The sequence below is a fragment of the Dendrobates tinctorius genome, unplaced genomic scaffold, assembly GCF_039654945.1.
Source record: "Dendrobates tinctorius isolate UK_male_01 unplaced genomic scaffold, ASM3965494v1 ptg000034l, whole genome shotgun sequence".
NCBI lineage: Eukaryota > Metazoa > Chordata > Amphibia > Anura > Dendrobatidae > Dendrobates > Dendrobates tinctorius.
In genome coordinates, this window is record NW_027361702.1 from 14,819,930 (window position 1) to 14,836,619 (window position 16,690).

The 16,690-nt window shown below is 41.6% G+C and overlaps 1 protein-coding gene across 2 annotated transcripts in view; it reads left to right on the forward strand.

Moving 5' to 3' along the window:
• BRINP1 (BMP/retinoic acid inducible neural specific 1) overlaps window positions 1-13,806 on the forward strand; it is a 371,033-nt gene extending 357,227 nt beyond the window's left edge. For both annotated transcript variants that reach the window (XM_073573121.1, XM_073573122.1), the window contains one exon: window positions 9,013-13,806. In XM_073573121.1, the coding sequence (XP_073429222.1) occupies window positions 9,013-10,153 (1,141 nt within the window). In that variant the 3' untranslated portion in view covers window positions 10,154-13,806. The remainder of the gene's footprint in view (window positions 1-9,012) is intronic.
• Window positions 13,807-16,690: the final 2,884 nt, after the last annotated feature.

Below are 16,690 nucleotides of genomic sequence, written 5' to 3' on the forward strand. Positions count from 1 at the left end.
ACAAGATAAAAGATCTTGCAGACCATGGTGGAATGTTTAGGTTTTGCAGTCTGCTCACCGTAGCATAAACCACAAGTGGGCTGGTGTGTTGGAAAACATCTCCTGCAGGCTATGGTAACATGTATTACGCCACGCCGACTGCTCCTATTGTCACGAGCAACATGCAGCCTGGGATTGTTGTGTTGAAGCATTGCTCCTTGGACACTTTGGAAAAATGGCGGTACCTCTGGTTCCACACCCAATCAATGTAACACCGAGCTGTTAGTGTACCTGGAATGAAGAATACAGGGGTATTTCAACTGTACATTTCTCTGACCCACATCATTCTGGGAGTAGAACCATTGTGATGTCATATACCAAGCCTAAGGCATCAAACCATCAAGAGGTATTTGCACGACATTGGGCTTTGAGACAGATATCCAGTTACAAGTGCTCCACTGACCTTATGCCACCGCTCAAAGGCTATCATGGTGCAGAACAAAACAGAGATGAAGGCTGAAATGGAGGTTTATATATTTGTCAATGAGTTTGCCTTTTGTCTTAGATGCAATGACATTTCGGCAACGCTATGAAGAAGCCTTCACAAGCCATTTTTCAATATGACAATACCACTGTGAACAGCCTGCATGGCAAAATTATGCTACATGACCTACAGTATTTCCAGACTTGCATCCCCATTTCAAAATTTTTGTGTCCACTGTTTCATCATTTGCATAACATTAATAAGCCTATGGATGCTGTGATTTTCATAATTCCACAACTTTTTCTTGTTCGTGTTGCAATTTCAGTGTTGAGGAGCATTTACAGTGAGCGAATTAAGCATTGAAGACAAATTTCAAAGTATATATATTTCTAAAGGTGCTATAGACATGAAATTCTCACCAGATGTCAGTAGTAACCCATTCAATGCACACATGAAAAGAAATCAAACCATAGATGTCCATAAAGTTATGTGTAATAATGAGAAATGACACTAGGAAAAAATATTGAACCCATGAAGAAAGAGAGGTGCAAAAAGCCATGGAAAGTCATGACACCTGATGAAATCTATCTGTAATTAGAAAGCAATCCTGCCACTCAGTGAAAAATAATATCAGCTGGTTCAACTGATGGCCTATAAAAAGTGCTTCATTACTAATATGTCATACAAGAAACATCTCATCATGGGTAAAACCAGTGAGCTGTCTCAAGACCTTCACAACCTTATTGTTGCAAAACATACTGGTAGCATTGGTTACAGAAGAATTTCTAAACTACTGAAGGTGCTAGTGAGCAATATTGGGGCCATAATATAGAAGTGGAAAGAACATAATTTCACCATAAACTGGTCACAACCAATTGATCCCTGTAAGATTTCAAACAGAGGAGTGAAAAGAATTTTCAAAACAGTTGTCCAAGAATGAAGGACCACTTGTGGAGAGTTACAGAAAGCTCTGGAGTCAGCAGGTACAACTGTTTCAAAGAAAAGAATAAGTAATGCACTCAACCTCCATAGCTTCTATGCAAACTCAACACACAGCACCGCATTGCTGAACAAAAAGCATGTTCAAGCGCATTTAAAGTTTGCGCAACAGCATTTAGACAGGCCTGTGAAATACTGGGAAAATAAAATCTGGTCAGATGAGACCAAAATTGAACTCTTTGGATGCCATAATACACACCATGTTTGGGGGCCAAAAGGAACTGCATATCACTTGAAAACACCATACTACCAACAGTGAAGTTTGAAAGTGGGAACATCATGGTGTTGGGCTGTTTTTCAGTATATGACAGAAGCAGACTTCATATACCGTATTTTTCGGATTATAAGATGCACTTTTTTCCCCAAAATTTGAGGGGAAATGGGGGTGCTTCTTATAATGCAGATATACCTTACTGGCTGTGGTGCAGCAGGGTCCCAAGGTCACTGCTGGAGGAGGCAAGAGTGGAGCATTCCTGAAGGGTGCAGGCTGGGATGAGGGGGTGTTCCAATGTGCGTCGCTGTGGGTGTTTAGTGGTGCGGGGGCTCTGCCGATGAGATCTCAGCACTGAGATCTAATTTCCCGAGATCTTGGTGCCGAGATCTCCATATGCGCATGCGCCGCCCCCAGCAGCCATTTTCCCGGAGTCCACCACACAGTAAACCATGTAAGTGTGGGGGCTCTGGGCTTTCACAAAATGTCGGCAAAGCTCCTGCAACACTGAACATCCGCAGCGGCGCACATCAGAACTCCCCCTCATGCCAGCATGCGGCCTGCAGAAACACTCCACTCTTTCCTCCTCCAGCAGCGACCCTGGGACCCCGCTTCACTGCAGCCACCACCCCCGGTAATAAGACGCATGGATTATAAGAAGCACCACGATTTTATTAAAACATTTTTTTTTCCTATTTTGCTACTCAAAATTTGGGGTGCGTCTTATAATCTGGTACGTCTTATAATCCACAAAATACAGTAATTGAAGGAAGGATCAATGGACAAAGGTACCGAGACATTCTTGAATAAAATCTACTGCCATCCATGAAGATGATGAAGATGAAATGAGGGTTGACATTTCAGCCAGACAATGATCCCAAACATACAGCCACGGAAACTCTCAATTGGTTTTCAGAGAAAGCTGCAAGAATGGGCCAGTCAATCGCATGACCTGAATCCAATAGAAAATGAGTGGAATGGACTAAAGCTCTGAGTTCATAGAAGGAGCCCATGGGACCTTCAGGATGTGAAGAGTGTTTCTGTGGAAGAATGGGCCAAAATCATACCTTATCGAAGTATGAAATACATTTAAGGAAGCATGTCCAATACTTTTTTTCCTGTGTCAATGCTCATTATTACACATAACTTTTTTGTACTAAATGTCCAACTGGGGGTCTGTATGTGGGGGAGACAGGGCAAAAGCTTAGAACAAGGATGAATGCTCATCATCACACAATAAGGGAAAAAAGAATGGATCTACCTGTGGCTAAACATTTTTGTATGCCTGATCACAGCAACATGGATATGAAATTACTGGTATTGAAAGGTGTTGTGAGTTCATTTTTCCCTTCACCATTGAGGTCTGATGAACTCCCTCCTCTGGTGAAGGAATATAGTGAGGCTGATTACCAAACACATGGGCAGCTAGATGATGACTGGGTGGCTGGAATTGAGGGGGCTGCCTATTGCTTTGGGGTCTGCTCTGGGGCAGTTTAGTTTTTCCCCTTTCTATCTTTAGGCTTTATAGTTCTCCGGCTGTGATCGAGGGGTCTAGGGCACCGTAGGAACCCCCCATGGCTACTGCTAGCTGTTGTGGATAGGTTCAGGGGTCTGCAATCCGATAGCTGCCAACCTCTCTGGTTTTTCTGGACTTAGCTGGTATTTTGTTTTTTCCTCCTTCAGTGACTCATCATAACAGAATCACCAGCCATACCGCAGATCCTAGGGTACTCAATAGCAGGAGAGAATTGTAGAAAAAAAAAAAGGGGGAAAAAAAGAAAAAAAAGTGTCAGAATTTTTTTTTTTGTGTGCATATATTTTCCTCTATATCTCTGAGGCCGTAGGAGGAATTTTTCTCTCAATGGAGATGAAGCAATTGTCTGATCGCGTGGAGCAGCTCGCTGCTGAAGTGCGGGGAATTTCCGCCTATCTTGCTCATTCACATGCTGCTGAACCAAAGATTCCTACTCCTGATGTATTTTTGGGGGATCGGTCTAAATTCTTGAATTTCAAGAATAATTGTAAATTATTTTTTGCCTTGAAGCCTAACTCGTCAGGGAACTCCACGCAGCAGGTTAAAATTGTCATCTCTCATCGCGGCGATCCCCAGGATTGGGCGTTTTCTTTGAAACCTGATGATCCTATTCTGAATAATGTGAACGCATTTTTTCAAGCCTTGGGGTTGTTGTATGATGAACCTAATGCTATTGATCAGGCTGAAAAGACCCTGTTGGCATTAAGCCAGGGTCGGGATTCGGCAGAGTTGTACTGTCAAAAATTCCGAAAGTGGGCGGTCCTTACTACCTGGAATGATGGTGCCTTGGCAGCCCTCTTTTGGAAGGGTTTGTCAGAAACTGTAAAAGATACTATGGTGGGATTTCCTGTTCCCTCTGGTCCTGACAATTCTATGTCATTAGCCATTCAGGTGGATTGGCGTTTACGTGAATGCAAAACTACACGAGAGATGTTGCCACTTGTTGAACAAATGTCTGAACCTATGCAATGTGATAGAGTTTTGTCTAGGGCGCAACGTCAGGAGTTCAGAAGGCGTAATAAGCTGTGTGTTTTTTGTGGAGATGCCTCGCATATTATTTCTGTCTGCCCTAAACGAGAGAAACGTTGTGCACACACGTTTTCTGTGGGTGGTGTTCAACCCAAGTTTCTTATGGCAATTACTCTGATCTGCTCCCTGTCCACATTTTCCGCCAAGGCTTTTGTGGATTCAAGAGCAGCTCTTAACCTGATGGACTTGGATTTTGCTAGACGATGTGGATTTCCTATGACACCTCTGCAGACGCCTATCCCTTTGAGGGGTATTGATGCTACTCCTTTGGCGAAGAATAAACCTCAGTTTTGGACCCAGGTGGTAATGCGGGTCGCCCCAGACCATCAAGAAAATTGCAGATTTTTGGTGTTGCATAATTTGCATGATACCATTGTTCTGGGGTTTCCCTGGTTGCAAATTCATAATCCAGTTCTGGATCGGAAATCTTTGTCTGTGGTGAGTTGGGGTTGTCGGTGTGCCCTTAGTGATGCTCCTGTTTTCTCCACCTCTCCCCAGTCGCATGATGTTCCTGACTATTTGGCTGACTTTTATGATGTATTTAGTGAGAATGAGTCTGCGTCTTTGCCTCCTCATAGGAGTTATGACTGTGCAATTGAGCTGAACCCGGGGTGTAAATTCCCCAAGGGTCGGCTTTTCAATTTATCTGTACCCGAGCACGAGGCTATGCGATCCTATATTAAGGAGGCATTGGAGAAGGGTCATATTAGACCATCCTCTTCACCCTTAGGTGCTGTTTTTTTTTTCGTGGCTTAAAAGGATGGTTCATTAATGCCTTGTATTGACTATCGTGCCCTCAACAAAATTACTGTTAAATATCAGTATCCTTTACCCCTGATTTCTGATCTATTCTCCAGAGTTAAAGATGCTTGCTGGTTACCAAGCTTGACCTCAGGGGGGCGTATAATCTTATTCGCATTAAGCATGGGGATGAATGGAAGACGGCGTTTAATACTCCGGAGGGACATTTTGAGTACCTGGTGATGCCTTTTGGGCTCACTAATGCCCCTTCTGTCTTCCAGTGCTTCATGAACGATATATTCCGAGACTTTGTGGATACATTTTTGATTATCTATCTGGATGACATTTTGATCTTCTCCAAGAATTGGGACTCTCATGTGGAACATGTTCGGACTGTGTTCCGGATTTTGAGGGAGAATTCCCTGTATGTCAAGGGATCAAAATGCCTTTTTGGGGTACAGAGGATTTCATTTTTGGGATTTATTTTGTCTCCGTCAACTATTGAAATGGACCCAGCCAAGGTACAGGTCATTTATGATTGGGTTCAGCCCACTTCTTTGAAGGCCCTCCTGAAGTTTTTGGGTTTTGCTAATTTTTATCGGAAATTTATAGCTAATTTTACTGGTATTTGACGGATTTGACTAGGAAGGGTGCTGATGTGTTGAATTGGTCTCCGGAGGCTGTTTCTTCCATTCAGGAGCTGAAGCGAAGATTCACTTCTGCTCCGGTTTTGCGGCAACCTGATGTCTCACTCCCGTTTCAGGTGGAGGTGGACGCTTCTGAGATTGGTGCAGGAGCGGTGTTGTCCCAAAAAGATCCTGTGACATCTAAAATGAATCCTTGTGCTTTCTTTTCCCGAAAGTTCTCCCCATCTGAAGAAAACTATGATGTGGGGAATCGGGAACTGTTGGCCATGAAATGGGCATTTGAGGAGTGGAGACATTGGTTGGAGGGAGCCAAACACCAAGTTGTGGTCCTTACTGACAAGAATTTGATTTTCCTGGAGTCGACCAAGCGCTTGAATCCTAGACAGGCTAGGTGGGCCTTGTTTTTCACACGTTTTGATTTTGTGGTCTCTTTTCTTCCGGGCACTAAGAATGTCAAGGCAGACGCCCTCTCTAGGAGTTTCCTTGCTGATTCTCCTGTTGTGACTAAGCCTGCTACCATCTTAGGCGAGGGGGTAGTTCTTTCTGCCATCTCGCCCGATTTGAGACGTGCTCTGGAAGAGTTTCAGGAGAACAAAGCTGAGCGTTGTCCCAGTGGAAAGTTGTATGTTCCTGACCAATGGAGGAAGAGAGTGATGTCTGAAGTTCATTGCTCTGCATTGGCTGGTCATCCAGGTATTTTTGGTACTAGAGATCTGGTGAGTCAGTCTTTTTGGTGGCCCGACTTGTCTCATGATGTCAGGAATTTTGTGCAGTCCTGTGGGACTTGCTCCCGGTCTAAACCTTGTTCTCGCTCTAGTGTATTGTTGATGCCTTTGCCGGTGCCAAGGAGGCCATGGACCCATATTTCAATGCATTTTATCTCTGATATGCCTGTCTCTCAGAGAATGACTGTTATTTGGGTGATTTGTGATAGATTCTCTAAGATGGTCCATCTTGTACCACTCCCTAAGTTGCCATCTTCCTCTGAGTTGGTGCCCTTGTTTTTGCAACAGGTGGTTCGCTTGCACAGGATTCCTGAGAACATTGTATCTGACAGAGGAGTTCAGTTTGTGTCTAGATTTTGGAGGACTTTCTGTTCCAAGCTGGGAATTCAGTTGTCCTTCTCCTCTGCGTTTCACCCTCAGACAAATGGGCAGACGGAGAGAACAAACCAGACTTTGGAGTCGTATTTGAGATGTTTTATTTCTGCCGATCAGGATGATTGGGTTTCATTTTTGCCCTTGGCCGAATTTGCTTTAAATAATAGAGCTAGTTCTGCCACTTTGATGTCACCTTTTTTTTGTAACTTTGGTTTTCACCCTCGATTTTCTTCAGGGCAGGTGGAGCCTTCTGCCTGCCCAGGTGTTGACACTGTGGTGGAGAGAATGCACAAGATCTGGGACCAAGTAGTGGATAAGTTGTCTCTCTCCCAGGAAAAGTCCCAGCGGTTTTCCAACCGGCGTAGGACCATTGGTCCCCAGTTTAAGGTGGGTGATATGGTTTGGTTGTCATCAAAAAATATCGCTATGAAGGTGGCTTCTCCTAAGTTTAAGCCTAGATTTATTGGACCTTACAAGATTTTGGAGATTATTAATCCGGTCTCTTTTCGGTTGGCTCTTCCTGTCACATTTAAAATTCATAATGTGTTTCATAAGTCCTTGTTGAAGAGGTTTGTTGAACCAGTAGTTCCTGTGGTGGCACCTCCTGACCATATATTGGTTGAAGGTAACATGGAATATGAGGTAGAGAAGATACTGGATTCCCGTCTGGCTAGACGGAGACTCCAGTATTTGGTTAAGTGGAAGGGTTATGGTCAGGAGGATAATTCCTGGGTCTCTGCCTCTGATATTCATGCCGAAAGATTGGTGCGTGCCTTTCATCGGGCTCACCCGGATCGCCCTGGTGGCATGGATGAGGGTTCGGTGACCCCTCCTCAAGAAGTCAGGAACCCCTGACTCATCATAGCAGAAAGGTAACTTCACATCTCAGAGAGAGAGAAAAGTCTGTGAGTATAAATTTATGATGACCTTTGACACTCTCAATGCTGGAATGAATGTGTCGCATGGATTTATGTATTTTTACATCAATTAAGGAATTTGCTCCTAAGACCTTGTGGGGGCATCACAACACATTAGGAGACCCCAATCAGAGGAAAATAAAACATCCGGACTCCTTATCTATGAACTGGTCCAATATTTATGTTTCTCCCTCTCCCATAATTCTGCTTCACGTCACTTGTCTCATCTATTGCATTTTTTCTGTGCTGTATTGTGCATAAATATGTGACTCTTCAGATTTTGTATTAGTCTATGCCTGATGAAGAGACCTGAGTAGTCTCGAAAGCTTGCAATGTATTACCATCTTTTCAGTTAGCCATTAAAAGGTATCATCCACTGAGGACTCTCAATTCTGAATATTTTTCTATTACACATAACTTAATTTATGGATATCTATGGTGATTTCTTTGCCTGTATGGATTGGATGGGTTGTTACCAACACCTGCTGAGAATTTCATCTCAATAGCACCTGTAGAAATATATTCACTTAGAAAATTGGTGATATGTTTAATACTTATTTCACCCTCTGTATGTATACATTTATGTATATTTGCTATGTATTATCAAGGGAAGATGTATGTGTTAATAATGTATGTGTTAATGGGGTTGTCCAGGCTTGTGGATCAAGTCTACATCATGTGACTGTAGAATTGTGAATCCTAACAGCACATAATGCGCTGTCAGTATTCTCAGGGTTCCAGTGCCCGGAGTGGGCAAACGCATGACCACAAGTATGCGATTTGCAGAAATTCGGTCACATGCCGATTAAACATTCACAGTCTTGCTCAATACAAGGGAATTGAGTGAGTCCAGAAACATCTCAACTGAATGTGGCCAGAAGAATGCAAAGCTCATACTTGCAGTCACATGACTGCTTGCTCCCGACGCTAGAATTGGAGAATCCTGACAGCATGCACAGTGTGTGCTGTGAGTATTTACAAGTCTGCAGTCACATAAAGTCCCATAAAGTGACTGCAGACTTGAGAACAAAGCGTGTACAATCCATTTAATGAATATGTTTTAATTAATTTAGGAAGTTGATTTTTTTTTTATTTTAGTTACACTAAAGCAATTAAAAAAATGTTGCAACCAATTTTAGAGTGTTATCTATTTACAGTGAGATTGCTAGATGTCTGAAAATAAAAATATATTTGTAAGTTTTATATATTTATAGCAGGAACATTTGTTAAAGTTTACAACCCCTTTTGATAATGGAAGCATTTTAGTATTGTTGAGTAGACATTTTGTGTAAAAATAAACATAGACAAAGGACCTCTTTAAAAATCATATTTTATTTTTCAGTTTCTGACTGTTGTATTTTCTTGTTTTAGATCTATTCAACAGTGGCTGGCCCGAGTGCAGTCTCTCCTTTACTGCAATGAAAATGGCTTCTGGGGCACGTTCTTAGAAAGTCAGCGTAATTGTGTTTGCCATGGAGGAAGCATGCTTTGCCAGCGACCTATTCCATGTATTATAGGAGGAAACCAAAGTTGTGCAATGTGCAGCATGGCTAACATCTCACTATGTGGCTCATGTAATAAAGGTTACAAATTATATCGTGGTCGGTGTGAGGCACAGAATGTAGATTCTGAGAGAAGTGAGCAATTTATAAGCCTAGAGACAGAGTTGGACTTCCAAGACCAAGAGCTTCGGTACCTATTGCAGAAGATGGACTCCCGTCTCCATGTGCACACAACCTTCATTAGTAACGAGATTCGATTAGACACATATTTTGACCCACGCTGGAGAAAAAGAATGTCACTGACCTTAAAAAGCAACAAAAACAGAGTTGAGTTCCTTCACATGGTCATTGGAATGTCTATGCGTATCTGTCAGGCCAGAAACACCACTCTGGATCCAAGCTTCTTTGTATATGTCAATCCATTCAGTGGCAGCCATTCTGAAGGTTGGAGTATGCCTTTTGGAGAACATGGTTATCCAAGCTGGGAGAAGACACGTCTTCAAAACAGTCAGTGTTTCAATTGGACTCTTCTCTTGGGAAACCGCTGGAAGACCTTTTTTGAAACTGTTCACATTTACCTTCGCAGTCGTACACGTCTCCCTTCACTCATGCGTAATGATACAGGACAAGGCCCAGTGGACTTGTCGGATCCTACAAAAAGGCAGTTTTACGTGAAAATTTCTGAGGTCCAGTTATATGGTTTCAGCTTGAGATTTAACCCAGATCTTTTGCGTAGTGCAGTTCAACAAGTAAATCAGTCTTACTCCCAAGGTGGCCAATTTTATTCTTCATCCTCTGTTATGTTGCTTATGTTGGACGTCCGGGAAAGAATTAACCGCTTAGCTCCTCCAGCTGGACCAGGAAAACCCCAGCTGGACCTCTTTTCCTGTATGCTGAAGCATCGCTTGAAGCTGACCAATAGTGAAATCATACGGGTCAATCATGCACTGGACTTGTACAACACTGAGATTCTGAAGCAACCTGATCATATGACAGTCAAATTATGTTAACCCTCCCATGCCTTCCTCTGAGTCAAAACATTTATTTTGGAAGTCCAGAGGTGAAAACTCTGAGGGAATTAGATGAACTTTAATTACCTTAGAATCTACCTTATGACCTGACTATGATTATGCTGCAAACTATAAAAATGGAGTATATTTACATACTTCCTTTTATTACATTTTGAAGGGTGTGCTCAGTTGTCATCCATACAGGGTCTTCAGATTTTAAGTCCTTTAAATTATAATTAAGTGCTAAATCTTTATCAAACATTTATAGAGAAATTATAATAGTTAGGTTTACCGAAGTTAAATCATTAAGGCTTTTCGGTCATTGCTCTTTTTATGTTAGTGCGGCTATTTAGTCTTCATTTACGACTTAACTAAAGATGGCTGAATGCAACTTCTAGGTACTTAAGTGTCTTTTCCAACTTCAGGCCTCCTGCACTAGATAGTTGTTGAAATTGAAAAAAAAACCTCAGGTCCACTGAATCTAGTCTGTAATTCAGATGTGCCGATCTAACGAAAAAAAGACTAAACCCTCAAGTATAGAGTTGAGTGAATTGGTTCGGATTTGGTCTCCGAATCTGAATTTGCCATATTCGTGCCATATTGGTTTCCTCTTTGTGCTGAATGTATGTTTGATGTTCGGTTCAAAACACATTCGGTAATATCTACTCCCTTTGACTCTAATGACGTTCGGTTGTGTTTGGCGAATATTGCAAAAACAATATTCGCTGCTGATTGCATTCGGAACCGAATCTGAACAAATTCGCACAACTCTACCAAGAAGCAAATGCTAATTTTTCCATAATAGAAAAAAAATCCTTCGCAGCTCAAAACACGGCAATCAGAATAAATCCCTGGATCAATGTTCTATTTACAGAAATCTTGTACTCATAAATTTGTATTATATCATTTCAAGAAAGGAATCCAGAACATTTTTTGGTCTTATTTAATGAAATAACCACATAGAAACATTCTTACTGTCCTTACAGTAAAGAATCCCCATCTGTGATGGTGAAATCTGGCCTCTAGATGTAGAGGATGTCCCTTTTCATTATTACAGACCTAGGTGTTAGATTACGAGACCTCTCTATGCCTTGAAATAAATTTTGAGGTGTAGTAGATATATATAACCTATAGACTTCTCTTGGTGCAATATTTGTATTTCTTTACGCCTTAGGCTCCTAGTTAATGGAGAATCAGGAGCCCCAATTTATTTATAGTTAATTAATTTCTGATTTACTATGGGTACGCTTTTATGCTTTAGGTTGGGGCTACATGGTGATTTTGCCAGTGTGATATTGGTGAAAATGGTCGCACACGGTAAGGCGACCTTCACAAGCGAGGCGCTAAGTATCCAACTAGCCCTTGCTTTTTTCAATGTACTTGTCACGATTCCAGTACTTTGCGGCTTACACAAGGCCAATGAGCAAATTTTGGCCAAATGGACATTTAGCCACAACCTTAAAATTAAAAATGGTGTGACATCAGATTTTCTTCAGATTGTCTATCTTTTACCTATTTACCGATACTGCAGCGATCACATTGGTAGATTTACGAAAGTCTTACTATAAATGTCTCTGTAATAACTTACAAGGCAACAAGTTGACAATAGTTTGTTAGAATATCCACAAAGGTATCCTATGGCCAAAAACTCATTAATGAACCTCGTGAAATACGATTTTATTTCATTCATCCCTACTTTGGCTGATTTGCTCAGTAAATGTACAGAACAGGGCTATTTTAATACAACCTAATAAATCCTATGGCAGAATAGAATCTATAGAATTATATTTGGTGAAAAACTATTTATTTTAGACCTCATCGGTTCCTTATCAAATCTATTTTCTATTGATTATATTTTAACTTTTAACCCAAGACTTGTTTTAAAGTCCATAGCGTGATAGTGTATCGAAGACCGAGTCTTCCATCATCAAGATGATAAAACATTTATTATTGTAAGATAAGTTCTGTGTTAGGACAGAGGTTATTTCGTGTCGTTCAATCATATCACGCCACATTATTACCAGATCTACGCAAATAGAGCAGCGATCCGTCATATTAGACTCGGTAAGGCCAGTAAGTCTCATAGGTTTTAAGTCTAAGTTTTGGGATCAACATGATTATTCTTGGATTTTTTTTTTGCTATTCATTGTCATTTTGCAGCCATTTTCACAGATTTTGACAAATGATAGTAAATAGATACACCAGCATCTGTGGGGGTTATGTAAATCGAACAATGTGGAGATTATTTTAAAGTGTATGGAAGTATGTAGTCATACTCTTTGTTAGCATGCTCATTTTCAGGCAGTGCCAAATATGTACTGATGTTTTAAGAAAAAAAAGGAGAGCGAGGCACAGTACCAAAATATTCTAGACGTTTACAAAATGCACAATCCTTTTTCGCTACATAAGTGTTACGCATTATGTCTCTTTTTTTTTTACCTAGATAAATTCAGCTTAAAGACAGTTGACATCCAACAAGCAGCCCTCCAATCAATCCCCATGGCAGTTACCCCAACAGTATGGTCCATTGACAAAGCCTCGAAACAAAGTCTACCAATCCCATAACCGTATTCATGAAGTGGGTTCACCCATACCAGAGTCAGACAATCACTGCCCTAGGAGGGGAAAGACATGAGAGAAGCACACAGCCGTGTTCAGAACATGGCAAGTAAGACTGGGGAGAGATGCTTCAGAAATTTAGTGACCTCCTGCATGAGCCTTGAAAATACCAGCAGTAAAGGGAGTAAACTGCCATAAAAAAACATTTACCCCCCTACAAGGGAGAGAATCTTTCTTTTTCTGTATATTAAACTTGTAAAATGTAAAATATAAAATAACAATGATGAGAATTATAAACCAAATAGGAGGATGACAAGCTACTAATTCTGCAAATGCCAGCATGTTCCTCCTTAATTATATCAAATATTGACACACCAAGCTGAGACCTGACTGCATGGGATACTGGATGGCGTGGTGGGTGAAAGCGGATACACAAGCACATACATACTCTACAATGATAACCGAGTAGAGTGTAATGTTGAGTGAAACGTTAAAAAAAAGGAAATGATAGAGAAGAATGGTTTGTCCCTTACGCAAAGGGCTTTCGAAAGCTTTCGAAAGAGTGTTAACTCCACAATATGCATTATTATAGCCGAAAATTCGTACTGTGTACATTGACTGTTGTGACATTGTAATATTCCCATGTCAGATCAGCCTAAAGCTTGATGAGTTCAGGTAAAAAAAATGTATCATCAAAATTGGGAAAATTGGTCAATTTTTTTTTACTAATACTTTTTGGGATATTTTAACTAAGCCAACAAACTGTCTTATTCATATTTGTTTGGCTTGATATTAATATATTTTTTGGGAGCAAGGGATTTAAAATGTGAACAGTATTGTACGCATCTGCAGGTCTGCGGCTATTAAAATGACAATGAAGGTTTCCTGGGAACTTACGATGAAGAAAAATCCATGGGAGGTCTGTGTTAGACCGGTGTGTGTCGTCTGATGACTCAGCTTCTGCAGTATACAAGATAAATAATGACATTATGCAATGAAAGATGAGTTCTCACAGTATGTTAATGAAAACTCAAAGCTACACATGTTTATTGTGAAGGACATTAAAAAATGAAAAGAAGGAAGTTAGTAAACGACATACTGTTTTTTGTTAATCATTGGTTTCATTGGAATTATTTTTTTATTAGAAAATGCTTAAGTCTCAGCCAGGGATAAAAGTTTTATCACCAGAGTAATTAATCTGTTATATTGAATATGAACAAACTTAATAGAGTTACACAAAAGAAAGTATTAAAAAACAAACAAAAAAAACCTAAAATTTAATATCTATATATATGGAAATATACATTAAAGGTATAAGGCTTAAAAGCTGTTGTCTGAAATGTGGGAGTTATGGCTTTCTAGAAAAGTTTACTGCAATTTGTATTTTTTTTCCAAAATGTGAATGAACCATTGTGCCACGTATTGCCTTTTGCATTGCGTTACTCAGGGGAGTCACATTAGGGAGTTACAGAGGTAACATTGAACTTTGGCCCTGGTGCCCAAGAAGATTCATAATAAGCCACTATAAATGGGGCAAAAGAGTTGAGTGCACCTCGAGGGATATGGGCACGGGACATCTGTGTACCTGGAACCTGCCCAAAAAAGGATGGCAAAGCCGGCGTAATAAAAGAGCACATACACAGCAATGAAAAAACAACAAAGCTGTGCACATTTTCAGTCTTTTGTTAAGGAAGGTTACATTCCCACAGTGAGTGTCACGGGGTTACCGCGACAGAGAGGGGCCTGAAGACCACAGCATCTGATTGCTCCTACTCCTGCACTGAAAAGAAGCATTTCACCTTTTTTTTAAATGGTGTAAATTTCTTTTGGCAATACAGGGGTTAATCGGCCATGTTGACAGCTCTGGGAGCTAGTGCTCTCAGCTGAGCACGGTTAGCCACTCCTATCTTCTATATAATCTGAGTCCTGACTGACACACATCGTCAGAGCTAGCTTATCCTGCATGGCTTGAAGGATAGGAGTTAGTAGTTACTGTATATGAGAAGCCGTTTGATGGGTTTATCTGTTACTGTTGCTAGGTTTTTTGCATGTGTTAATTCATCCTCCACTCCCCAGTGCATACCTCTGTTATATGTGAGTGAATATTTGTATGCATGGTATTTTCCTTTTTCCCTGTTCGTGTTGCCTTGTTCATCTGGTTGGTGCACTACGGTACACTACTACTCCCCTCTTCCCTAGTTGGGGAAAATGTACAGACGGAGGGCAGATTCATGAGATAGGCAAGGTGCATGACCCCGGTGTCTTCACCATCAGAAGTAACCTGGGGAACATGGCAAGCTAGGGAGCCCAATAGTGTTAGGGACAGTGAAGGAGCTTCTGGTCTCGGGTCACCCACCAACATTGTCGTGACAATTAGTTTTTGATATTGTGTATTTTTGCTGCCACTTCTTACAGTTCTAGCAAAGTTGATGGGATTTATAGAAATCTCCTGTCCACTGTACTTTTTTTTTACTCAGTGAAAACTGAGCTGTGGTGCGTGCTTGAAATCTACAACATGTCAATTTCTCTCTCAGTTTTATGTGCAGATTTTCCCCCTAGAATTGCATTAGATGGAGAGAATCTGCAGGTAAACAGCACAAGTAATTCTCCCATGACTGTATAAATAAGATCTTGTCAAAGCCAAATGCCTGGAAGTATCAAATACAAACCAGATTTAATTAAAACATGAGACAAAAATGCAGCATCAAAAATGTGATAAAAATGCAATAACTTAATTTAGCTAAGAGGTGCAGAAATCGTGCAGAAAATCTGCAACATCAAAAACTCACCAAATACTCATCGTGTAAATGAAGCCCACAATGCTCATTATTTTGGGCCACTTAATTTGGAAGCTACTCACTCTTTATGGTTAAAACAATGGTAAAAAGACATCAGCAGCTGAGACAATGCAAAAAACTATGGCAAAGACGCGGAATAAAAACGTAAGCAAGTACCGTATATACTTGAGTATAAGCCAAGATTTTCAGCCCATTTTTATAGGCTGAAAGTGCTCCTCTCGGCTTATACTTGAGGCATTGTCAGAGGGGATCGGCGGGGGAGGGGGAGCTGCAGGAGTCAGATCATACTCACGCCATCCTGGCATGGTCTCTACACTTCCCTGCTTCTCCTATGGTCTCTGGTACCAGCAGCTTTATCCTGTGTTCAGCGGTCACGTGGTACCGCTCATTAAAGTAATGAATATGCATGTGACTCGACTCCCATAGGTGTGGAGTGCATATTCATTACTTTAATGAGCGGTACCACGTGACCGCTGAACACAGGAAGAAGCTGCTGGTGCCGGAGACCATCGGAGAAGCAGAGGAGTGCAGAGACCATGCCAGGAGGGGGTGAGTATGACGGGGAGGACAGGGGGAGGACGGAGGAGCCATGCATACACGGGGGAGGATGCCAAGCCATGCATACAGCAAGGGGAGGACGGAGGAGCCATGCATACAGCAGGGGGATGAAGGCGGAGCCATACATACATGGGGAGGACGGGGAGCCATGCATACACGGGGGAGGATGGAGGAGCCATGCATGCAGCAGGGGAGGATGGAGGAGCCATGCATACAGGGGGAGTACGGGGGAGTCATGCATACATGGGGGAGGACAACGAGCCATGCATACAGCAGGGGGAGGACAGTGGAGCCATGAATACACGGGGAGGGCGCCGAGCCATGCATACAGCAGGGGGAGGATGGAGGAGCCATGCATACAGCAGGGGGAGCCACACATACCAGGACACGGATGAGGGGACAAAGCATACCTGGCTTATACTCGAGTGAATAAGCTTACCCAGTTTTCCATGGTAAAACTAGGTGCCTCGGCTTCGGCTTATATTTGAGTATATACAGTGGGGAAAAAAAGTATTTAGTCAGTCAGCAATAGTGCAAGTTCCACCACTTAAAAAGATGAGAGGCGTCTGTAATTTACATCATAGGTAGACCTCAACTATGGGAGACAAACTGAGAAAAAAAA